The sequence below is a fragment of the Coturnix japonica genome, chromosome 9, assembly GCF_054131305.1.
Source record: "Coturnix japonica strain WE chromosome 9, WE-NBRP24, whole genome shotgun sequence".
Classification (NCBI taxonomy): Eukaryota; Metazoa; Chordata; class Aves; order Galliformes; family Phasianidae; genus Coturnix; species Coturnix japonica.
Window position 1 is genome coordinate 28,304,385 of NC_140671.1, and position 24,945 is coordinate 28,329,329.

The following is a 24,945-nucleotide window of genomic DNA, read 5'->3' on the forward strand; positions in this document are numbered from 1 at the left end:
TTTTCAGTCCAAAATAAAAGTATCAATGGAAACGTGTGTGGTGATTCAGTCAAATGAGCGCAGACGTGAATGACTGCACAGAAAAGCAAAGCAGACTTTGCTGTTTCCCTCCCTGCTCCTCTCTCCTTCACCTGCAAGGAAAGGCCTTTCTGCAACCGCTTCAAGGATGGTTTTACAGCCTTCATATGGTCCAGCATAGCACTGCATCAGAGGCAGAGGTGAGATGAGGAGTGCCAGGTCCCTGCTCCTGGGCTCGGTTGGCAGTGTGTGACACTGGGGTTATGCTGCACTCTGTCCTATGGCACCGCCTTTGGGATTTCCCTCCAGCCCAAACACAGCTGGCTGGAAACCCACAATGAGTGCAGCTCCACCATGCTGCCATCTTCCCTTCTGCCTTCCCCGTTTGCTTCAGGGCCCAGTTTATGAAACCCCAGCGAACCCAGCACCTGCCCAGAGCACACAGTCACTCCATCACACCCGTGCCTCTCCCCACGCCCCACACTCACTCGTGGGCAGCGTTTGCATCGCGCCTGTCATTGCAGTGCCCTTTGGTGCCATTGCTTCAAGGATCTCCCAACCTGTTTGTTGCGAGGCAGAATCACTTGGTCTACCTGACGTGCAGACCCACCTGCCGGGCACTGTGCCTGTCTGTACCCGGGCTCTGCGTTGGTTTGTTCCCACTTTTTTTATCCTCCCATCCAAGTCCTTAACTCCACACACACACACACACATACACACACACACAGAGCTCCCCGAGGCCGGGCAGCCGCTCCATGCGGGATCCTCCTCCCCTCTGCCCCTGGAGGCCGCTATGAGGGGGGGGCGGGCGGCGGTCGGAGCTGAGGCCGCGCGTGGGGGGCAGGAGCGAAACCCAGATCACGAGGAGGCGGCGGGGACGACAGGGGACTCAAGGCAGGGAATGGAGGCCCGCAGCTCGCAGCCCTGCCCTCCCTTCACCCTGACCTCTCCCCCGCGGCTCTGTTGGCAGCCCGGCCCTGCCCGCCCCGCTGCCCGAGCACAGCGCACAGCTCCGGCCCCTCGTACCTGGCTGGGCTGCTCCGCTTGCTCCGAGGCCGCCATCTTCCTAGGCCCGGCTAATCCATGCCCGCCCAGGCGATGGCACAGCCCGCCCCGCCGCCCGTAGCGCCGCAGGCAGCACGAGCCGAGCTCCGCACCGCCGATACAGCACAACGCGATGCTCTGCCGCACGGAGCTCGTGTCCCTTTAAGGCGGCTGCGGAACTACGCGGCCCTGCCCGGCCATGGCGGGGCGGCTGAAGCCGTGCGTGGTGCGGCGGGGCGATGGCAGCGAGCAGCACGGGCTGGCAGCGTCCTGCCTGCGGGAGCTGCGCGATAAGGGTGAGCGGCGCTGCACGGGCACGGCCCGCTCATACAGCACGGGGTCAGAACGGCGCTAAACGTTTCTCTGCGCGCAGCTGGACGAGCTCTGGGTATCGGCCAGGACGGGCGGCCCGTCACCTTGGTGCTGGCGGAGGATGGAACCATCGTGGACGACGAGGATTATTTCATGTGCCTGCCCGCAAACACCGCCTTCGTGGCGCTGGGCAAAGGAGAGAGGTGGTGCGGGACGAGCGCAGGTACGAGCGGGGCTGGGGACCGGACAGGAGGCAAAGGGCATAGAAAAGCAGCGTTAAATGGCTTTAAATGGGAAGTAACGGCTGTCGTCCCGATCTCGATAGCTTTGTGTTTTCATCTTTTTGCTGCTGATGTGATGTGGCAGGCGGCAGATCGGGCTGGCTATCACAGCCTGCGGATGAAGTGGACAGCGGGGCAGAGAGGTGGAGGCAGCTGGCACGGCAGCTGAAGGGAGACCTGTCCAACATCATCCTGATGTCTGAAGGAGACCTGCAGGTACGGGGGGGAAAACCAAGGGGGGGTGGGGGACACCAGGCTCATCCATCCATTGCAAAGGATGGCATAAATCGGATCACTTAATTCAGCTCTTGTTTCTTTGGCTGTGGTGCTAACGTGAAATTTCTCCTTGAGGGGGATTCCTTGTTCCACTGACAGCACCAGCATCTGAGGAAGATGCTCTAAACCACTGACTGTCCCTCACATCATGGCTTTGTGCCTCTGCCCCTTCTTGCCTTCCTGACACATGCAGATCCTCAAGTGCCAGCCTTGAGGCTCCGTCATTCAGGCTTGTCGTTTGTGCTGTAATCAGTGTGATGGAATTGCTCATCACTCAGTCCATAGAACAGGAACACTCCTATCGTTTGAAGGTGCTGATTGACGTACCACGTTCAGATCTGGCAGAGGAACTTGCCCAAAGTCAAACCAAAACCCAGGTACTGCAGGACACCCTGCAGCAGGTGCTGGACAGACGAGAAGAGGAACGTCAGTCAAAGCAGCTTCTGGAACTCTACTTAGAGGCCTTGAAAAATGAAGACAGCGTCTTAAGCAAAGTAGCAGGTAGGGAACGTGAAGATATTGAAGAAGGAGCTTCTCAGAGAAGCCTGAAAGAGTTGAGTGGGACAGATAAGTGGGGGAAGGATTGGAGTGAGTCACTTGCTATTAACATGGGTGATTGAATAGCTGGTGTAGTGGAAGAATCCCCTGAGTGGGAGGGACCAGGAGTCCTTTCACTGCTTACAGTGCCTGAAAGTAGAATACGGGGGCAAAGCTTACGTAGTGTAGTCATCCTTAATATTATGGGTTTCCTAAGTTAGAGACTGAATATCTAATCTTAAAAACAACAACACAGTCTGGGCTACACTTCCCGTCCTGTGTATGTGGCTGTAATGATTCTTCTGCTTTTCAGAGTCTGAGAGCGTACCAAGAAAGGAGATGGATGTGGTCGACACAGGTACCAGCAGTGCAGGGACTTCAGCCACAACAGCCCTCAGTGACCAGATCTGTGCTGTTCTGAAAGAGAAACCTGCCCCAGAGCTCTGCTTGGACAGTCAGACTCTAGAGGTGGGTGAGGATCATACAACCATGTTCTGGCACATCTCTCCTATCTGGAGAAAGGGTTGAGAGCTGAAGCTTCTGTGGCATGAAAAGGAAAGTCTGGATAAACTAGCCGTGACGAAGTGTTCTGATGATATTAAATTATTAATCTCGCTTTTCTGTGCTGCAGAAGCTAGGGAACTGTTTTCTGTTAGTTGGAATGTAGAGCTTCAAGCTCTAAGTACTGGTAGGATATAAAGAAAAATACATTAGCTTAGGAGATACAAGCTGTAAGCTGGAAACATCTTCAACACCAAATTAGCATTAAAGAGGTGTCTCATTACTCCTGTTCTTGGTGCATGCGGGCAGGGGGTTGTGGTGGTAGAGCATCAGTGGGCAGCACTGCTACAAATCTTTCTCTTACAGCTGGTGGTGAAGGAAGACACTCAAGCCCTGGCTGCAGCTTTAAGCTGGGACAAGCAGAAAGCCGAAGCTGTACAACAAGCTTGTGATCAGGAGCTCTCCAAGCGTCTACAGCAAGTGCAGACTTTACACTCCCTGAGGAGCACATCAAGGGGCAAGAAAGCGCTGCCCTGTGGAGATGGGCTCAGTTCAAAACGCAGGAAATAAGACTATAGCTCTGCCTCAAGTGTCAGGGAAATGCAAGTAGTTGTGGGTTGCATTTTTTGTGGTTGTTTTTTTAATTAGAACCAACAGAAATAAGGTATGTCCTGGGAGCCATAGTTTGCTGGTCATACTGTGGTCTGGCTGCAGAAAACTAAGATTTGGACATTGTCCTGAGGCATAAATACTTGCACTGATTCAAATCATGTGTAACCAAAGGGATGTGGAATTTTTGCAGAGTACTAGAACAATGGTATTGCTAAACACAGCGTGTAAGAGTTCAGCTCTGAATAGCTCATTGGGAGCCAGAAAATTCCATCTGATGGTGCTGATCTGGCTGTGAAGCCTCGGACAGTTTGTTCACCTTCCCACCATCTTCAGCAGAAAGGATGAAAATTACCTACATCGTTAATGAACAGGAATCAGGCATTTTGATCATTGCTCACTGAACAGTTTTTAGGGGGGGGCTGAGGGATTTATTGTGATATTGTCATTATGCCATTTTTTCAACCGCTTCCTTTAATCTCCAGCCTGGTATGTAGGCACTTGGAATTCTCATGCTAATCCTACCAGTTAAAGTAAAATCAAAACCTCTTCCGTGTTTTTGTTGTGGTTATGGGTTGTTGTTTTTTTTTTATATAAAAAACTCCTGCATCTTTCAGTGTAGTGCAAGCACTAATTTGTACAACAGCGAAAGTGGAAATGCTTGCTCTGAATGGCTGTGGGGCAGAAGACTTGTATTTGGCCTGTGTGTATTCTAATATTGGTATATCATCATGACACCTCTGTATTAACCTGCTTATGTTTAAATTGAATGAATTCTTTTGTCTTTAAAACTTTTTTACTAAAATGTGGAATTAATTTTGACGTGGCTGCTGTGATTAAAGAATGTGCCAGTAAATACAGTATTATGTTAAGGACTGAGGAAGAACTTAACAGAAATATTCCCTATTTAACTCATTTAAAAATGTTGTTGAAGTTTAGGGTGCATTTACACCAGCGTGAACATTGCACCAGAGCTCTCATGGGAGATGGACATGAAGTAATCAGAAAGGCAAGATAAAGCCTAACATTTTTGTAGCTGTCAATGTTTTCTGTTACCACACAAAACCCACTGACTGGACATAACTTCAAATGGTGCAGGCTGCCTTCTGCTACGTACTGCTACAGCAGGCATTCAGATGAACCCACTGTACGTAGATTTGAGTTGAATTATGGCACATACAAAGTTAGACAGCCTGTGTAACTAATACGCATCCTTGCCCATTCAGTGCCTCAGGGCAGGTACCCACTGAGGTTTGACTGGAATTGGAGAGAAGCTTGCAGTCACTCTTGAAGCCTGTTTTGCCAGGGCATACAATTGCTTCTTACAGTATATACTTCTGGCTTGTAACATTGCAGGCCACAGCAGGTAAAAGAGTTTCCTGCTGTTTTTAATAGCTACTTATTACAGTCCTTTTATGTTCAAGCCTTTATGAAAGAGCATATATGGCTGTCCATAAACAATTTTTGAAGCACGCTCAATTACACTCAGAGCTCATTACACTGGCTACCAATTGAAACTGAGTGCACTGGGCATAAGCTGTCAGCAGGCTTTTTCTGTGAGCTCATGTCTGTGCTCGTGATGAACATTTTTCCTGTTATCAACTACTTTATCAATCTTACTCAAGGCTGCAATACTTTTTTGTAGCTCAGCTTAGCAATGGAAATCCTACTGCTCATTCTGTACAGGGGGAAAGGAGCTTTTACCTGGAGCATTTCCACCTACACCTAAAATGACAGGCAGCAGCATTACTGACATCCTGCATGTATTAGGAATATTGAACTCACCTACTTCAGGCACACTCTGAGATGGAAGTCACAGAGATTATGCTGATGCTTCTTGTAGAAGGCAGTGATGGTCCTTAAAATCTAGCTTTAAGAAAACAAACAGAGGCTTTCACTGCTGCTCTTTCCTCTTTTCTGTTACCAAGGTTAGAGCTTAGATGCCTACAAGTTATTCTATACTGCAGCTCTTAAACTTCAGAACTGAATTATCAACTAGGCTTAGCACAGTATCATTTAAACAGATACTTTTTTCTTAATTGTTCTGTTAGGCTAACAAAATCATCAGACTTTTATAAGCTGATGGGAGCTACAGGAGCTGAGCTTTCAGGAGTAATTTGAGTTATCTGCAAAGAGCACATACTTAGTACTTAACTCTCTTTAAAGCTCTTTTATAGTCAACATTCTTCAAGCATCTCAGTGAAAAACGAGAAGCAATTAGCTAATAGTTTAACAGACTTCGGTGCTGTATCTCATCCCCTAATTTCTATGAAAAATCATCTTTTAATGGTCAAGTTTATGTACTGCTTCTTGGATCTATTTCAACAGTGCAATCAATCAGAGCTGAAAACTAAAATATCTCAATGGCATTCTTAAATGTAACAGTTCAATTATCCTTATAAATTGGCTTTTTTTTTTTTAGGGTAGACTTTATTATACAACTTTTGATCATTATATTCTCAACGTCAGCTCAGAGCTAGAATTCCCTATCAGTGAAAACAAAATGCTGCTGCCAGATCTCCTGTTTTGTGATTATTTGATGTAGAAACTTTTCAGTACACAGCTTTCAGCCAGCAGCTCCCATATACCATCAGTGTAACGTGCACACAGGTTTGGTCAGAAGTGACAGATTTTAGCCAAGGACAACAGATGTGAAGGTAGGAGGAATTCATGCTTAGTCAGCATCTGGTAAGCCTGTGTCAGACCAGCAGAGGGCAATAGTGACTTCGGACCACCACTAGGGAGGGGCTGCATTCCACAACGTTTAGAAAGTTGATTACTGTACATCGACAAGATCACAGGAGAAAAATAACACAGAATAGGCTTTAATTGCCAAGACAACAAGAGATACGGCCACTAAAAAGGAAAATGTTTATAATATCTAAATAAATCTATCAGAAGTGAGGAAGAAGTCAATTATCAGAGAAATTAAATTATTATAAAGGTGTTTCTTCTTAATAACAGTAAGATTTTAGTTTAGTGAACAATTAAGGCATTTTGGCTGTAAACTTTGTTGAAATCTGACAGAACTTTCAGTTTTGGAACAAGAAAATGTAACTAAGCATATTTACATAAAAAAAACTATAGATTCATCAAGCTTGCTGACCTGCAAGAGCAATGGCTGGCAGGCTAACCTTGGTCTTCTAGGATAGTAAGGGAAAATGACCTGAGAAGTTACTTGAAAGGTAAATCAGGCCATGTTGGAATCTTCACTTTCAGTCACAGGTGTTTCGCTTTCCTCAATTCTCCTTCCCTTAGCTGCACTGGACTTCTTCTTCTTCTCCTTTTGTTCCATGTTACTCGATGCAAGCTCTTCACTCTTCTGTGTGATGTACTTAAGCTGAGAAAAATAAACTAATCAGTGGCCTAATGAAGAGCATCAACATAAACAGTGCACAATTATTAAGAACAAAAAATTCTGCTCCAGCTTTTATTATGTCCTTTCACACTGAGTTCTTGTTGCATAGTTTAAATAACACAGAAGGGGGGAAAAAATGCATAAAATGAAAATTAGCATTCAAAGTAGCCTTCAAAAGAGGTATATTCATCCACAGTTCTATTTTTAAAAGCAGCATTTATTTATATTGTAAAGTCTTTGAAAAGCAAAGATAAGCCTCCTCCTATAGGCCAGCATGTAGGAGAATACAGTGAAGTGAATCATCCCTATATTTATCATACTAGGAGACCCAGAACATTGATGTGGATGCAAACTGTTCCTGACCTTAGGCTAAAATAAAGGAATACATCAGGAAAAGAATAGTGCTTGCATATTGTATTTTTACATTTGGAACCTCAGAAGCTCTGCTGCAACCAGAGCATTGTTGCTTAAATTGCAGTCAGATGCCCACAGTGAGGCATAATATCATGAAGAAAAATGTGATGACAATTAAAACAAATCATGGGAACATGCCCATCCATCATCTATAAACCAGTTGGATTGCTTAGACAATAGTTACTTCAACTTTTAACGCCTTCACTCAGATGCTCTTAGGAATTAACCAGCAGTTATAAGAAAGTTGTGAGACAGAAAATATGGTGAATCTCACCAAAGAACTGCTCCTTCTAGCCAGAAGCTTCACATCTTCTGAAGTGATTGTGCTTCGCTTCGCATGCCTGCAGATAATATGGAAACACTTCTTGATGTGTTTGCCAACTCCAGTCGTAAAAAGTCATGCAGAACATTTAACTAATGGGGCCTAATAGGGGCCCAGCAAACCAATGATACCCAACTTTTGTAAAGAGGATTTTGTGTGTTGTAGTCACATATGTGTACATCAAAACATACATATGGACAAGCAGTAGCGTTCAATAACCAGAACATCAGGCACTGCTGCTCACTCTGACTTCCCAGTGTGTTACTGAGTCTGTTTTCACTCAGACAGACTTCTTAAACATTCCCTCACCTCCTTGGAGCAACCAGCTGAACCACAGGTATGCTAGCAAGCATCTGTCACTCCCAAACCAACCAGCACCGCTATACATCAACACAACCAACAATTACATGCAGTCATTAATCTCAACAATCATTCATACCGCATACATGGACTTCCAAGATGAGGAAAAACCTATAGCAGCATACCTATTTCTTAATTACACAGTAACTATTTAATCACCTAAGAGAACTCTTTAAAACCTTAAAAAAAGAATGGCAGGATGCATTTTAAAGATTATGCAATTAAAATCAGACGTATTGCCTGATGTTTGGGTGGGCTGATGGAGACAGGAGCTGGACTGGATGATCCTTAAGGTCCCCTTCCACTGCAGGATATTCTGTGATCTGGGCTAACTAAAAACATGTCCTGCAACATACCTGGCAAACATCTCAAGGTCTCTTGCAAAGTTTTCTGGAGAAAAAAAGAGAGACATGTTGTGTTTTAGAATGCTGCCTCTGATTTGTTAGGGGTATGGGATGCAGTAATACAAAAGTGCAACGGCAAACCGTCAAATTAAGTTACAAGTGACCACAGCTTGTTCTCACATACCACTGCTGCACAGGCAGATGGGCCACGAGTACTTTGGACACATTTAAGTGCTTTTTCGAGGTAGGAAAAACAGAGTGGCTGTTTCTTGTAGTTGTAAAGTCAGGACACAAGAAGCTCTACATCACTGATGGCAACAACCCGGGGCTCTTTCTCTTAGCGCACCCCATCCCCTGCAGCTGCCTCTGGGACGTACCGCACTGCCTGAAGGTGATCTCGGATATGGCAGCGATGGTCTGCTTGCTGAACACCACGCCCTTGTCCTCAGCGACGTCCTGGCACAGGCAGCCCGTCGTGTAGTGCACCGCGGCCCGCAGCCTCTGCAAGAAGGCCCCGCACAGCTCAGCCCGCAGCGCCTCACCCACACACCGCCCCCCGGCCCGGCTCCATCTTGTCCCAGCCGGGCCCCATCCCGGGATGAAGCGGGGGGACCCGAAGGACAAGGGGCGGCCCCTCCGCACCTGTATGAGCAGCTCCCGCTGCTCGCCGCCCGCCGCCTCCATCACCCGCCGGCACGAAGTTTCCCGCCCAGCGCTGAGGCGGGGCCGCGCAGCCGCCATGTTGGGCCCCGCCTCTCTCCCTCAGCTGGACCGCGATGGGTTTATAATGGTCACTAGGATGGACAGGCGGAAACACCACGTTCCGCCCCAAAACAGCGCTGTGCACACCGAGTTCCGCTGTAAGAGAGCCGTTCCTACAGCTCACCACGGAGAATTATAACATAAAGCACCTCAATGGCAACTCCTTCAACTCCCACAGCACTTCAGGTGCCAGTGCCTGCAATAGCACACTGGTGTTACAGAGAACCCCGAGATCTCACAGTATAAGCTGCAAAAAGTTGCTTTAAATCATAAGCAATCCCTTGTAAATCACACTGACACTCAGTTGCTGAGCTTGCTAAAGGGAGCACAAAATTAATCCATCAGTTCACAGCTTAAAACATAATGCATGACAGCTTCTGCGAAACAAAGGTGCAAGTACCCAGGTGAATTTTCAACAGTCCTTAAAATGATGGGATTAGAGGAAAAACTGAGCCAATCTTGCATGTTACTGCAGGTTATTTCACTTGCCTGGGGCAGGAGGAGGCACAACATGGCTAGGAAGTATCAATGGGGAACTGCAGCTGCACAGAGAACCACTGCTGACAGCCAGACCTGTCCTGACACCTCTAATCCGTATCAAAGCTCCCCATCCCACCCTTCATCCTTTCACAAGAAGCAGTTCAGAATGTGCAGGACCCCATGCAGCTCAATACCCAGAAATCAATCTAAAGAACCCAGCTGCTGCCTGCTGCCAACCAACAAGAAGAAAAATTCTTTTACCTCCTGGGATCTCACGCAGCGTTACTGTGCTGACTGTCTGCCACTCTCCACTTTAGCAATTACTGAAATGAAGGCTTCTCTATCTTGATTCTATGAGTTTATGCACTATAATACAATAAATATATTAGCACATTGAAATGCATTAAGTGTTAGCACATTACAATTTTGCTCAAAGATATTCCAGCCATTTTTGGCCAGCAGCTAAGGAAAATAAACTAAAATCTCAACATACGTCCAAGCAGGTTTATTTAGCATTCTTATATAGGTGAAATATATCCACAAGTTATTACAAAAGTGTGCAAATGCAAGTTCTAACACAGTACAGTAAAAAGGGGCGTTCACAGAGGAATGTCTGAGATCTGAAGTATCTCAGCTTCAAGAGGGAATATTTCCATTAGACATTGTAGGCAGAAGAGGACACATTTCCTCCATGGCCTGTCCAGTTAGTATGGATAAATACACCCGGCTTCGATAATAACTCATATGTATGTGCACCAAAGTAATCACGCTGAGCCTAGAATAAGAACACACACACACAAAACAAAGACACATGAGCATGACAGTCATACGAGTACTGCAGATGGCTCACACTGAGACATGAGCATATGGATTTAAGAAATGAAATCTGACTCTGGTACGACATTCAACACTATTGCATCATTATTAGGCAAGACTACAACAAAACTTCTATTAAAATATATTAATCAGCAGTTTCACAGAAAGACAGCTGTATTCTTTCTGACATGTACAAACCTGAAAGACGTACATACAGCCAGAACTCTAAAGATATGTTTGCTTGTTTTTCAAACAAAACACTCTGATCCAAAAACACCATTACCCCTTGTATGGAGACAGAACCCTAACACACACCAGGCACTGTCATACCACTGCCCCTTGCATTCTATGGCTTGATATCTCATAGCATCTTATTGGCTTGAATTTCAGGTTTTGAAGTTTATTAGGCAATCAATGCCTGTATTATTTACAGTGGTGAAGTGACCACTGCCATCACAATCCTTAGATCAGCCATTAAATAATAACATGATGATATTTCAGTAGATAGAAGATCTACCACACTATTTCAGGCACCCACCTGGATCAGGTTAGCTGGCAGCACTTCATGTCTGTATCCATCATAAAATGAAAGTGCTGTGGTGAAGCAGGGCATAGGAATGCCACGCTGGACTCCAGTACTGATTACATGTCGCCAGGAGTCCTGGGGCAGAGGGGGAGGAAAAAAAGAAAGAGGGAAATGTGTGTGTGAGCGCATCCACCATTCCACTGTAACACCGTGTGCAATTTCACACTATACAAAATCTGAGCAGTACATTCCTGATTTAACACAAAAAGGTTGATCCAAAATAACAGCTTCAATAAAAGGAGTTATTAATGATCAGCCTTTTTTTTTTTTGCTGGCCAGACAATCTGCTTTTAGTTCTGCCTAAAACCTTTTTCTTCATTTCTGCAAATCCCTTTTTCTTCATTTAGCCCTTCCACTTTTCAGCTTTTTGATGAAATAGAGGCAAGCAGCATTTGTAGGTATTTCGAAGGACAGGTCACCAGCGTTGGCATGTCAAAAAACTCTGTTTTTCCTTCCTTGGAAACTCACCTGGCATTTTTCTACAGCTGTCTTAAAGAAATCATCCAGCAGCAAATTCTGAAGTTCAGGGTTTCGATCAAAAGCGTCTTTGATTTTCCCCAGGAACACACTAAGAGAACACATACAAGCCAGAAATCAAACTGTGTACCTTTCTACAATGGACTGGAATCACAAAGTACAGTACCAAGACTTGATTCAGCCTATGCCAATCTGGGGTGGGTAAGCCACCAGAAAACTGGTGTCATCTGTGATGTCTAATGCCAACTAAACAGACTCACAGAACCCCACCAACAGGTGAACTCCATGGATTTTCTTATCTCTAGGCTTCTCAGTCTAGAACTGCATGAAGTAAATTGCCTCCTCTTCACCCCTCAGCAACTACATCATCTCTTCATCTCAATTACCTTCTGATGATGCAGCCTCCCCTCCACATCAGTGCAATGCCACCATAATTCAGTGTCCAGCCAAATTCTTTGGCTGCTTGTCTCAGCAGCATGAAGCCTTGAGCATAGGAGATAATCTTGGAAGCATACAGGGCCTAAAACAAACAAAATAATAGAAGTGAATCCCGCAAAGTTTACAGCATCCACAACTTGTTCTGATCAGCAGCTCTGGCAAACATGATATCTCACCTTGCGTACGTCCTCAAGAAATGCCTTCTTGTTCCCACTAAATTGAGTCAATTTAGGCCCATTCAGCAGCTTACTGGCCTGCACTCTCTCCTCCTTGAGGGACGACAGGCACCGTGCAAACACAGCCTCACCTTTGGGTAGGAAAGAACAGATTACTAAGATCAGTACCACCTCTAAGGTCTAAGTAATGTCCTGTTACATAGTGACTGCCACTGAATGATGAGCCACAGCTCACAGTGAAACAGAGCCATGTGGAAAGAAGCGTACAAACTATTTCAGCTGTGTTATGAGGGATCAGTCAGCCAGCACAGCCACTGGGTAAATACTGGACAACACAGCTTTGAAATGAACAAAGAAAACTCCCAGAAAACACGTCTAAAATCAAATCAGCAGATTTGAACAAAGCAGTTGACTTATATGAGAAAATAAACTCAATAAATCCAGTAGGCTTCACAACATCAGTTTTCAGAAGCCCACTGGATGGTTTAATAACACCACTAAGCAGATTAGTGAACATCATCTCCAGGGCTAAGGAGAGAGCCAAGGCGAGTCTACAGCTCCTAAGGAGTAAACCTGAATGCCAACCTCTTGATCTGGCTCAGTCTGTTTCTAATCATGCTGCTTTATGCTGTACTTGTTTGCAATTGAAAATAGCGCAGTTAAATGAGAATAAAAATAAAAATAGTTTTCTTTCCGGAGTCTGATAAGGGGAAAGCAATTAAAAAGGATAAAAGTGATATAAAAGAAAAAGAAAGCTTTCATATTGAACTCTTCTTCCTCCTTAAAAACAGCTGTGAAAACACCAGAAGAATGAATCCCATTTGTACGGGACGCTGGATCCTCCCTGCTGCAGGATTAACAGACTGCGTCAAAATCAGAACACACTCTTCTCAATTTCTGCAAAAACTTCCTTCTGTGGCCAAGGAGGAAAAGGAAGAACAGGAAGGCACTGGGAAAAAGCAGAGGTAGCATGACTCTGCCTTCACAAGAAGACTGCAAGTCATGCTTATGCAATAGTCACACTGAAACTGCCCTAAGAATGGCCATGTTTGCAGGAGGACTGTTGCGTGTACTTCCTTATCCACTGATCATTACCCAACAGAGCACCCGAGCACTGGGCAGGACTAACCAGGGAGTGTCTTCCCCACCCTCAGTCTTTGCACAAACGCTAAACCCAGGAACTTCGCAACAGTGCAAGTGAGAAACTGTTTTTCAATGCTACAAGGCAGTCCTTAACTGTGGCAGAACACAAGAAACATTTACAAAGCTTGCTTTGTAAAAATACATTGTTGCAATGCAACCACATTTCTCTCCCAGCTCCAGTTCCTCTTCTAAGAACACTGAATACAGTTTATCTTCCAAGGAAACAGGACTTGAACGTTCAGGCAACAGAAAAAGAAGGGAGAAAGGAAGAAAAATAAAGCCAACCTGAGAGCAAAGAAACAACTGAGTCATCTAATTTACTCAAAGGGAAAGCCTACCTCAGCCCTGTGGATAAGAGATTATTCCAAAAGGGTTGCAAACACGTTACAACTCCTGTGTCACAAGGCTGAGCCAGGCTGGAGAGAAGTGCAGATAGCACAGCGTTAGGGCTGTATGGCAGCAGGTACATTCTTGTATCTTTTAGGAAAGACAAGGCTCAATCAAAGAGCCATTTACCTATGAGAGTGACAGGGACTCCGTATTCCAGGGCAGAAATTGCTGTCCACTTCCCTGTGCCTTTTTGTCCTGCACTGTCCCTGATCTTTGGGAGGAGGTATTTGCCATCCTTATCTTTGAATTTGAGAATATTGGCTGTGATCTCAATGAGGAAAGAGTCCAGTTCAGTCTTATTCCATTCCTCAAATACCTGAAAGAGGAGAGAAAATACATGCAGATAGATGCACGCAAGTCAGAGAAATGAAGCTGACACACATGCAGCAGCTTTAACCAAGTCCAGCTGCCTCTATCACGTGCAGCCAGCCAGCACGGCTCAGGAAGGGAAGACACTAAAACACTGCAGATCACCTGTGCCATCTCATCGTGGTCCATGCCCACAACATCTTTCATCAGGTGATAGGCCTCACAGATCAACTGCATGTCTCCATATTCAATCCCATTGTGCACCATCTTCACAAAGTGCCCAGCACCCTCCTCTCCTACCTGTCATGAAATACAAAAAGGAAAAATCAGTAATACTGCAGTCACCATTTTCAGTATTGAATACCTACCTATGGATTCCTTCTAATAAAGCTTCACAAGCCCAGTCCTAACAGAGAACACTGCCAGGGTAACCAAGATTTGCTTTGCTTCCCCACCACACGACCCAGCCATAAAACACTTTTCTCCCATTGAATTGGGTAACATCTCAGAGTTGGTCAATCTGAACTGAAGGCAGGCAGCCAGAAAACCCACACAGCAACGTGGGTAGCTTTGACAGCATTTCACACAGGAGCTACCTACACAGGCTAAGGGCAGTATCAAATTAATATTTACCCAGTCACAACAAGGTTCCCCAGATCCCACTTTAGCAGCAATGCTTTGAAATATGGTCTTGATATGTGGCCTGTGGATAGAAATAACAGGGCTCAGCAGGCAAGAAGAGGGGACGACCACCACAAGAGAAAATTCCATCTGTATGATGCATCCTTCTGTAGGAATGGGATGAGGACATGCAGGTGGGCTGACAACACATCACAGCAGTGCCACAAAATAGAGCATGTTTTTCCCAGAACTCAAGACTGTTTGCAAGAAAAGGGGACAGACCACGTCATACATTTAAAAGTACTGAGCAGACTTAATGGGCCTGAAGGTGTTCAAATATTACTTTCTCCATTTTATGGATGGGGAAACTAAGTTGGGCTACAATATAGGCTCATACTCCAAGAGCGTCAGTGGCAGAGCTGAAGCAGTCGTGTTCTGTTCAATAGTTACAAGAATCCAGCATGATCCACAGCTTCATAATCAACACACAGGAATTTTGCTTTAATTCAAAAAGAAATACTTTCTGCCTCCCCTATGTTTCTCCCTCCAGCTTTCTCTGCCTGTGAATTCCAGAAAGAAAAACCCGACTTCGTTATTCCTGCTATAAAAAAATGCAGCACTGTCTGGTGACTGCAGCTACGTTGAGAAATATCAAACCTTGAGGAAGTAAGATGGCAACAGATCTTGTTCTCTCCACACCCACACCCCTCCTCCTTCCTTCCTCCAGCTCTCAATGTGAACTGAACGATTGCTGCAGACCGGTCTGAAGACTCCCCCAGCTCACACTTACCAGGCTTCTTTGGATCCTCCTGGCATGAGTGAAGGGCCATACCTGGCCCCCTCCTCTCCACCACTAACACCACTCCCAACAAATAAGAGGCCTTTTTGCCGCAGATCCTTACAGCGTCTCTGGAACAACAACAAAAAGTCGTTTACATCTTTTAATAGCAGAGCCTTACAAAGGTTAATAAATCAGTCCTGAAATCAGGCTTTCAACTCTGCTTTAGACATGCAGTCAAACAACTTCAGACAGTGCTTGTGTGCACTCAGAAGTGAACATTAGGAAACTCAGTGCTGCTCTGACACAGATCCTCATATAATAGTCATGCCAAGAGAACAAATTCCTCATAACCAACAGGTAGAAAAGCACAGTACTGAGGCTGGAAACACCTCCGGATTAAGTGCCAGGTGACACATGCTGTGTGCTGAGATACGAGGGAGGCAGAATAAGCCCAAGTTGCTGACTTCTTTATGGAGCAAAGGTGCAATCATGGATAACCGTATGGGAAATTAATTCCCTTAGAGAAGGAGAGAAACAGCCTGAGATTCATCAGCAGAGCTGCAAGCTCTCCAAGTACTAAACCTCATTTAAGACCCGTTTTTCACTCTGATTGCCCAAGTTGCTTATCCAAGATAAGAATGCAAAAGCAGAAGAGCTGATAGCAATACCCCTCCAATGCGCAGAAACACTGAATTACTTGCAACATTTTTAACACAGTGATCCCAGACACACTAAGGAACAGCCTGCTCATACATAGGCCTTAAAGAAAAAAAGGAAACAAAGGTTGAAGAACCAAATCACTGCTGTCCTGCTTTGGTTACCAAGCCAGCCAAAGAAGCTATTCAGTCTTATTGCATTTTCCCAGCAGTCCCATAGGACAGAGACATAATAAGACACAATAACTAGTGCAGTATTGTCCACACCACTTCAGAACCTGCATTTCAGGACCCTGGCAGTTCCCAACCAGTTCAATAAATGTCCTCAGATCTTCTAATCTCCCTGAATGCTCCTTAAGACCGTAACAAGATGTTTTCTAAGACCTTTCCACATCTTATAAGGCATCAATAAAAATAAACTTTGATGATCTGGGAAATTTCTTTAAGATACACTTACAGAACAGTCTTTAACTACTACCCAAACTGCTTTTTAATAGACTGTGTAATTCAGTTCTACAATGAGAATTCAGCCTGGCCTTCCCCAGGGAAGATGGTATCTTACTGACTAACTGTTCTCATGATCAGAGGAGAAAGAACCATGGGAAGCATATTTCAGCCATCCATTTTAGGTAGGAATCGGGCTCACCGTGGTGTCTCTGTACTCAGAATTCCCACCATCAATGATGATGTCCCCAGCCTCCAACAACGGCACCTACAAAAAAATAAATCAGCGTTTTGCCTTTTTCTCTGGACTCAAAGATTCAATACTGACAAACAACTCAGATCTTCCAAAGGAAACTTCCCCAAGAGACAGAGAAGTGACAGTTAGAAAGAACATCTGCCTCACTAATTTATTGATGAAGTCATCCACTGCGCTTCCAGCCTTCACCAACAAGATGATGCGACGAGGCTTCTTTAGCTTCGAGACCATCTCCTCCAGGCTGTGAGCACCGATCACTTTGGTTCCTTTGGCCTCATTAGCCAGAAAATCATCCACTTTGGAAACCGTCCTGTTAAAAGCACAGACCTGGAGGAGTAAGAAAACAAGTTAATAAAGCTGCCAGCTGAAAGGTTACTTGAGCTCAGGCTACAGGTTACATAAACAAGGTTCAACATAACGTGTTCTCCCGCTTCCACACAAAGATGCTGAGCAGGGATGATCCCTGTAGCATGTCACTGCAAGAGCCTCGGGAGCCTTTTGTTAATGGCCAAGCCCAAAGCAAACTTAAGAGAAAATGCACTTGTAGACAGCCAAGGCACCAGGCAGCTGACCGAGTACAGGCACGTCAGGCTGCATCTCTCCGGGAACAGGGCAAAGGGCAGCTGGGGTTACGATTAAAAGGAGGAAACGCCATTCATTAGGGCATCACAAGAAGAAAAATAAAACGCCAAGCTCCGGCCCTAGGAGCTACTGAGTCAGCCCTTGTGCACGACGCTTTCTTTCACTCACCACAAAGCCGTGATCGTTCATGTTCAGAATCAGGTTCTGACCCATCACGGCCAGTCCGATCAACGCGATATCAGCTCTGGGAATGGGGAGAACCACACGCGTCAGGCGCCAGCAGCGACCCGGGGCGCACCGTGCCCGCCTCCATCCCACCAGGCGCTATTCCAGTTCTGCTCCGGGACCGGCTCGGGGCGAGAACCCGGGCAGAGGCCGCGGGCCGACACAGCGCCCGGCTCCCCACAGAGCCCGGCTCCCTTCCCGCTGCCTCCCCCTCACCCGGAGCGGCCTGTGGATGTGGAGTAAGGCCGTGGGCGCTGCCGGAGCCGCCTCAAACGCTCGGTGGGGCCGCTCCCCGATGCCGGCACCGCATCCCGGCTGCACGGCCACCCCCGCAGGCAGCCGAGAAGAGCCCCAGCCCCGTCCGCACTCACTCTGCCATGGCGGCGGCTCTCCCCGCTCCCCCAGTCGCTCTCACTGCAGCCGCCGCTCGCTCCGCTCCGTCCCTCGGCAGCACAGCACAGCACGGCGCGGGGCGGGGCGGATCGCGCTCATTGGCCGGTCCCGCCCAGCGCCGCCTTCCCGCCCATGGCGCCACGGCTCAGGCCTGAGGAGCGCAGCGCAGAGCGGGTCGGCCGATTAAAGAGGCGGATGTGGGACGGGACAGCCCCGAAGCCGAGCACAGGAACAGCAGCACAGCAGCCCCCGGGGGCAGCTGAGGAGCGGCACGGCCGAGCGCTGCCGGCGGACGGAGAGGTTTCCTCGGCAGCCAAACCCGCAGCAGGGCGGCAGAGGCCGCACATTGTGCTCCAGGCGGCCGCCCGCCCGCATAGAAACCCACAGACGTTGGCAGCCAACAGCCACCCCGGGGCCGGCTGGGTGCTGAGCGGCTCTTGTTTCCACTCTCCTTTAATTAAACGGCATTAATTGCCAAAATACCGCCTGCCATCAGCGCCGCAAGCACCACAGGGGAAAAGGAGAGAAAAGAGCTGAGGGCAGGAGGGGATGCAGCCCCAGCTCAGCACAAGGTGGCTGCAGTTCCCTCACTCCTGTTGTCCAGCACCCTCTGATCAGCACACAGCACTGCTGCAGCTTCTAACATGCTGAACAAAATCAGCTTTTGATGCTCTAAATGCTACTTAAAGGCTGCAGAGAATAGCAGAGAACAACAACAGACGCACTGGTTGTACCTTTATTGTTTCACCTCGTTCACTAACAACTCAGTGGTGCAAGGTTACCATACACAGTTAGATAATATCTGCGTTGCACACCTAAGGCTATACAGCAAATGGATCAGAATTAGTACAAATACATGAACTATATTTACATTTTGTATACTCAAGCTCCAAACATCAGATATTTACAAAATAAAACATGAAAATGAAAATCTGAAATTAATGTACAGTGTTGCTGATGCACTCCTTCGCTGGGATGAAATCAGTTTGCAAAGAGATTTGTTCGAGAAGGCCACTTATACAGCGTATACCTTGTATACCTTGTGTACGGAGAGGGTGAACAGAAATGAGAGCCGCAATTCAAAGAAAACATGTATTTCAGTGCAACAGCAATGTCCAAATCAAGAACATTTATCAACTGCGTGTGAAGGATGAACGAGCAAAGTGGGAAATTAAGAGCTGACCCTGGGAAGCGCTGATCACCATCACTGCCTCTGCTTCTGCTCTGGGTTTCAATGTGAGCAAGAGGCAGCTCAGCACTGCTCAGGATCAGAGCATTACGTCGGCAACAGTACGAACTGGAGAGGGAGGACCACAACGCCCCCCGTTTTCTGACCGTGTGCGTCTGCTCCTGTTAATTTAAAAGCTGTTCCAATTGACATTGGACACAACCATCCGGTTCGAGTTGGACTCGTTTGGATTTCAAACACTTAGAACGCATAAATGGCCTTCTGAACAAAAATATCTCCATCCTGTTCTCAAACACAAGATGTTCTTAAAGAAGCACAAAATTAATACATTCCTGCTACATACAGTGCAGTTCAGACCACGCGTCGATGTTATTAACCACAATGGAGAGATGCAACGCACACCTTAGAGATCCATTTTCAAGTACATTCAGCAAAACCATCCCAGAGCAGCATTAAAATCCTTCCTTCGAGCAGCAGGTGAACAACTGTGTGTTCAACAGAAACACCACCACGGTATAAACGAACACAAACTGAGGCTGTGTAAGAGTACCAGGAAGATGCAAATGCATAGGCAGTATTCGTTATTGGAGGGTACCAACAGCTGTTATTCTAAAGCTAATCCTCTTTCTCATCTAATGTGCAATTAATTACAGATGTATAAATATACATTACATTACATAAAATTAAATCCCTGTAAATTAGGTAACAAGCAGCAAAAGGTCAAGTCTTTGCTTTGAAATATCTTGCTGATCAGTAAGAAGAACTAGCAAATAACACACTAGCAAAAGAAAACAGTTCTCAGTGGTTTGGAAATAATATTCAATCCCTTCTGCAGCCCAGAACACAGGAATCTTCTTTCAGCAGGTACTTAAAGTGCATTTCCAAAATACAGTATAGAAGGTTTCGTTTAAAAATGCCCAGGAAGCTCAGTAACAAACAGCAGGGTTTTCATGGGGCCGTTTCTCCTCCCATTTACTCAAGAACACAAAAAAAGCCCAAATTGTGGCACAGTTTCACTCCCAATTCTGTTTAAGAAACACATCAGGTTTAGCAGTGGTTTCTGCTCAGGGGGCTGGCAGACCCCCAGCAGGTGGGTCCTGGGAGCTGTCTGACTCCAGGACTCCACGAGCACCCAGCAGTAACCAGCAGTGGGTTGTTCAATGTCAGCTTGGCACATTTTCCCATTTGTGTTCCGTTTCTAAACAGAATTTCCCTAATTGTTGGGTTACATCAGAACAGCTTGGAAGTGAATAGAAATCCACCCCTCCCCCTTTTACTTTTTCTCTTTTGGCTTTGCTTTCCTTTTGCAGATAATTTCAGTTCAGTCATCCAGTTTGAAGTAGGGAAACCAATGTCTTGGTAATTGGTGAACGTCTGTGTTTCGGTCAGACCCAGTAACAGAAATGCCCACTTGAACTCTACACAAGAACTGATTCTGTCAAGATTACACAGCTCTAAGAGATGCTGATGATTAAAAATAGAACCCTGTTCTTCTGCTGACCCGTTATCCACACAGACACAAAGTCATTAGAAGCTGCTCGGAGTCCTCAGTGATAACACCCTTATGTAATACAACTTGTAGCATCTCCAGCTCTGTATAAGTAAGCAACTGTCCCTTCCCTGTTTCCAAAGGACAATCCTTTAATCGTGTTTCTATGCAATGTTTATTTACCCACAGTTCACTTTCTGGTTTATCCAAAGCAAAGACTTAGAAAGCTAGATTTCTTCTAGATTAAAAGAAAGATAAAAGCAAACATTCTTCTCTCTCAGTGCGTCACATAACACCACCAACTGACCTGCCAGTCCTCCTCAGACTGCTTCCACCTCCATGGCAGACAGTGGCAATGGTGGCAGTAACAACTTAGTGCTTAAAATCAGTTTACTTCATTCTCAATGCACGTTGAGATCAGCTCAGCTCCAGCACTAGCAATCTTACTAGCCACATACTGCAAGTGCTTATCGTCCATTGCAAAACAAACAACTGTCACCACTGTACTGAGAGTCACACACACTCAACACGACGAAACAAAACAAATCCTCTCTGCTACATTCCTGGGTGCCCAGGACACACAGTCACTCTGGGTTCCAGTTCTGAAATAAATCCAAGGACCATAGGAGATGGGATGAGCACATTGTTTAACCTCAACACTACACTGATAAATAAGGATATGCCCTAGCAAGTGTCAGACTCCATCTCCCCTTTCCAGCTGTGCTTTTAGGAGGTCCCAGCACGCATTGCATTTTATTAAATGAAAAACCCACAAAGCTTAAAAAATATTGCTGAGCTGATGGCAGTCCCACAGATACTTCTGGCCACAGAAGCCCCAAGGCATGGGGTGACCTGGCAACAAGTGATCGGAATTAAAATGACCTTCCTGAGCTGGAGTCACATTTTTTTCCCCCCATGGATGTACCTACTGTAATGAAACCCTTTCATCTCTACCCAAGAGTAAGTTTGGGTGAAATCCTGGTTCATTTGCCCAGGATCACAGCTTGCCCTACCAGCACCCGAGTCACAAAACTACAGCAGAACAGTCTGAAACACAGAAAACAAAACAAACAAAAGCCTCCAACCCCCCTAAAACTGAAAAAAGAAAGAAAGATGAGTTCACTTCTTAGAAAGGAAACTCATTCTGCATTCCTTTCCTGAGGCAAAGAGCAACGCTCTGCCCCAGATAACTTCCATTGCAGGTCAAGAACCAACACCACCCAGCTGATCTCCAAGAAGCAAACTGTCACACCAGACTGACCAGGATCAAAGTCCACCTGATCTGTCCTCAAGGAAGGATTATTTCTGAAATTAACCATCATTAGGGATGTTAGCTGATGAAAATTGCAGCAGGTTGATTAAGAGACATTCAACAATTGTTCCAAGAGGAAGTGGAAGTGTCCTGCTGTTCCCTGAAGAATACTGCAAGTGCAAGGTTCAGAAAGCAATCTGCAGACAGTGGATTACTTTTCCCCATTGACAGATGGAATGGCAGCTGAATACTGCAGGAATGGGATGCATGCATAAAGCAGGCATTGCAGGATGCCCAAGAGCTGTCTTCCCTAACAAACCCATTACAAGCGTAAATGTCTTCCAAGAAGTGAGAACTGTCACTACAGGAACTAGAAAGGCTGAACTAAGAGCAGAAAGGGGAGATGTTGCCCTCCTGTGGTGACCTCCTGAAAAGGCTCCAGGGAACCACGTTGGTTCCTTCCACCTGCATCAAACGTGAGGGTGAGTATCTAAAACTTCAGGGATTCTACTTAATAAAATATGGTTTGTTTTTCCTCACATTAGTTCTGTCTGCTCAGCTCAAAGGTGGAGCAGCACTTTAATGGAAGAATTAGAGGCAAGCACTGCTCACCTGCGCACCCACAGCAAACATGCAAAGGCAGATCACTGCAGCCAGCCCCTCCAGATTCCTTCCCTTCTTCCTTCCAGCCCATTACACCCAGAGAGCTCAAAAACTCACACCAAGTCCAAAATCCAGTCTGCCCAGATAGTTTTATCCAATGTCAGCATTCAAAAGAGTTTAAATCAGAGGCTGGAAAGCCTGAGGAGCTATTGCAGTTCCTGACTGGGTAATGTCTACATAGAAGGAATAATCTTTCCCTGGCATTAGCGCTTTGCCCTGAGGGAACCAATGACTATTGCCAAGTCATGAATCGAATGAAAAACCTGCAGCATTCCAGACAGACAACAATGTACAGTGGGACAGACACCAGAAGGTCAGCTGGAATGAAAAAACAATTGTTACAGGAAAAAACACTTTTTTCCATTTTAGAGTCGTGCATAATCAGGTTGGTTTTTTTTTTTCCTCCTTTTTGTTTGGCCACATGCTACTAGTAGGATTCTCTGCACAAGTGAAAAGAAACAAAGTAGTGTTAAGAATATCTAGAAAATGCAATGGAGGAGGTGGGAAGGTAGGGGTTGTTAAGCCACAGGATTACATACAAGAGAAACTGTCAAGAATCACAAAGAGAAAATGAGAGGTAACACTTTATCTATCAGAATAGGAGTTAGGGAGAACAGATGAGAACATTACATGGACTCAGTACTTCAGCTGGCCTGTCCGTCTTCGAGCCAGTTTGGACCTGCACAAGAAAGAAGTGAAAAACCATTTGTTGAATTCTGGCCGTGGACTTTTCTCCCTTCCCCAGAGTTTTTCCATCTTTTGTTCTGCACTTTAATACAGTCACAGCTTACTTCACAAGTTCAGAGAGTAAAAACTATCATGATCTATAAACAGAAAGACCGTTCATTCTTCAGCTGTGCTCCTCTGAAGGATGACAGGTTCTTCTAAGGCACTGTTAAGTAACATTTGACACTGGGCAGTAACAGTGTGTCCAAATTACAGGTGTGTATTAAGAACATCACAAGCCAAAGTAGCAACAACCACTACATTTCTTCAACTTTTTTTTTCTTTTCTTTGCCTCCCTTCAGCTCAACCACCCCATCAGTTTCTTCAGAACGAGGCTCAATTCTGTGACAAACCATCTGCCTGTTTATTTAGGACGATTTTTAAGCTCTTTGCCTGCTCAGGAATTGCCTCTTACCGTATCGTGCCAGCAAGAAGTGGGTTGAAGGCGTATAACCAGTCATTCATGTCTTTGTCATTGATGGCCTGGAGCAGGACCCCACGGTGCTTTGTGCATACACCAAAGGTGTTGGGTGTCTGCAACATTGAGGACAGTTTAAAATAACGGAGCGTACAGACACTGAAACTGATGCACAATCCCTGTTTTCTAAAATATACAAGACCTAAGGTCTTTCCTTTAAGTCTCATGGCCATTTTCAGGATCTCTAAAATAGAGATGCACTGCAGACCAGAAACAACCCACAGGATATTATGGATGTGCTGCTACCAGCAGTGACGGTCCTGCTCTACATGTAAGACAACAACTGCTCTCAGACTGACCTTTACCATTGCCTGCTGATCCTCACTGTATTCCACCTGAGCCGTGGATAAGTTTATGAGCCCTCTTTCCACAGGATCTTTGTCACTGTTGTAAATAAAAACATAGGGACGGCGGACCACCACAAAGTGCTTGGCCCAGGAGCTGGAGAGTGGCTCTTTGAAGTGGAGGTATCCTTTCTTTGACACCACAGAGCTGGAAAAACAAACAAACCAAAGAAAAAAAAATCACCACAGATAAATATGAATACATTTTCCCCTATAGAATGTAGCTACCAAGTACTTCTATGAACTGCAAACACTACACAGGACTTGGTCCCTAATATTTTCTTAATGTTGCAGACAAAAATAAAAGATTTTCTATAGAAATATGAATTTTGCCATTAGAACCATTTAAAAGTTTGACAGAGAAAGGACCCACAGAGACCTCTATTTCAGTGACTCTTAGCCACAGTTTTGATGGTAAAAAAAACATTACATTTAAGCCACTATAAAGTGAGTTAGGAGGTGCAGGGAATGAATTCCTCAGACATCAAGTATCAGTATAACTCTCACCAATCCTGCTCCTCTTGCTCTTTACCATCCCCAAATGGAATAAGGAGTAAATCTCAAAAGCCCTTGTGACAACATGCAGGAAGCCACAATAACAGTCACTAGAACTGAAAGTATACCCTGGTCTGATTTCCTCAATGTCAGGAACAAGATTCAGGAATTCATTCTTTCCAGCTCTGGCAAGATAAGAATTTTCTACTGCAGGAATGATCTGGAACTGCTCCATCTCAGGGCAGGGACTGGAGGCACGAGAATTTGCTTCTGGTGTCCTTTAAATGAATAAAAAAAGGTCAAAAAAAGTAAATCACAAAAAGCATAAGAATCTGACAATGGAATTTAAAGCACATCTACAACCCAGCCTGTCTTGTGAGCCTCATCTTCCAGTTCAA

At 45.6% G+C, this 24,945-nt stretch overlaps 5 protein-coding genes across 23 annotated transcripts in view; 1 reads left to right on the forward strand and 4 right to left on the reverse strand.

The window, feature by feature from the left end:
* The window catches only part of PEX14 (peroxisomal biogenesis factor 14), a 70,646-nt gene extending 69,550 nt beyond the window's left edge, over nt 1–1,096 (reverse strand). For both annotated transcript variants that reach the window (XM_085509016.1, XM_015882386.3), the window contains exon 1: nt 1,045–1,096. Coding sequence is in view for 1 of the 2 variants with exons in the window: in XM_015882386.3 (XP_015737872.1) it covers nt 1,045–1,080 (36 nt within the window). In the remaining variant the exon portion in view is untranslated. The remainder of the gene's footprint in view (nt 1–1,044) is intronic.
* A 141-nt stretch (nt 1,097–1,237) lies between these two features.
* On the forward strand, nt 1,238–4,394 carry DFFA (DNA fragmentation factor subunit alpha). Of its 2 annotated transcripts, XM_015882387.3 has the most exons (6): nt 1,238–1,358; nt 1,436–1,597; nt 1,741–1,871; nt 2,243–2,432; nt 2,782–2,936; nt 3,336–4,394. In XM_015882387.3, exons 1-6 carry the CDS (start codon nt 1,262–1,264, stop codon nt 3,537–3,539), a joined length of 939 nt encoding a protein of 312 aa, XP_015737873.2. In that variant the 5' UTR covers nt 1,238–1,261; the 3' UTR covers nt 3,540–4,394. The 2 variants fall into 2 exon arrangements, with proteins under 2 accessions (XP_015737873.2, XP_085365144.1); XM_085509018.1 differs by lacking the exons at nt 1,238–1,358; nt 1,436–1,597 and having other exon boundaries at nt 1,743–1,871; nt 2,125–2,432.
* CENPS (centromere protein S) lies at nt 4,154–9,140 on the reverse strand. Its single transcript, XM_015882388.3, has 5 exons — nt 9,019–9,140; nt 8,754–8,877; nt 8,389–8,422; nt 7,625–7,691; nt 4,154–6,918 (listed from the first exon to the last, which is right to left on the reverse strand). Exons 1-5 carry the CDS (start codon nt 9,115–9,117, stop codon nt 6,769–6,771), a joined length of 474 nt encoding a protein of 157 aa, XP_015737874.1. The 5' UTR covers nt 9,118–9,140; the 3' UTR covers nt 4,154–6,768.
* A 968-nt stretch (nt 9,141–10,108) lies between these two features.
* On the reverse strand, nt 10,109–17,957 carry PGD (phosphogluconate dehydrogenase). Of its 2 annotated transcripts, XM_015882385.3 has the most exons (13): nt 17,890–17,957; nt 17,462–17,537; nt 16,859–17,038; nt 16,658–16,723; nt 15,365–15,483; nt 14,587–14,656; nt 14,119–14,253; nt 13,771–13,960; nt 12,112–12,242; nt 11,884–12,017; nt 11,489–11,588; nt 10,973–11,095; nt 10,109–10,393 (listed from the first exon to the last, which is right to left on the reverse strand). In XM_015882385.3, the coding sequence occupies exons 1-13, from the start codon at nt 17,895–17,897 to the stop codon at nt 10,274–10,276; spliced, it is 1,452 nt and encodes a 483-aa protein (XP_015737871.2). In that variant the 5' UTR covers nt 17,898–17,957; the 3' UTR covers nt 10,109–10,273. The 2 variants fall into 2 exon arrangements, with proteins under 2 accessions (XP_015737871.2, XP_085365141.1); XM_085509015.1 differs by lacking the exon at nt 14,587–14,656.
* Nucleotides 17,958–18,633: 676 nt separating this feature from the next.
* The window catches only part of KIF1B (kinesin family member 1B), a 76,771-nt gene continuing 70,459 nt past the window's right edge, over nt 18,634–24,945 (reverse strand). For 15 of the 16 annotated variants that reach the window (XM_085509003.1, XM_015882381.3, XM_032448835.2 and 12 more), the window contains 4 exons: nt 24,676–24,825; nt 24,008–24,200; nt 23,646–23,764; nt 18,634–23,183 (listed from right to left, as the gene is read on the reverse strand). In XM_085509003.1, coding sequence (XP_085365129.1) covers nt 23,141–23,183; nt 23,646–23,764; nt 24,008–24,200; nt 24,676–24,825 — 505 coding nt within the window. In that variant the 3' untranslated portion in view covers nt 18,634–23,140. The remainder of the gene's footprint in view (nt 23,184–23,645; nt 23,765–24,007; nt 24,201–24,675; nt 24,826–24,945) is intronic. The other variant, XM_085509010.1, reaches the window with a different exon arrangement.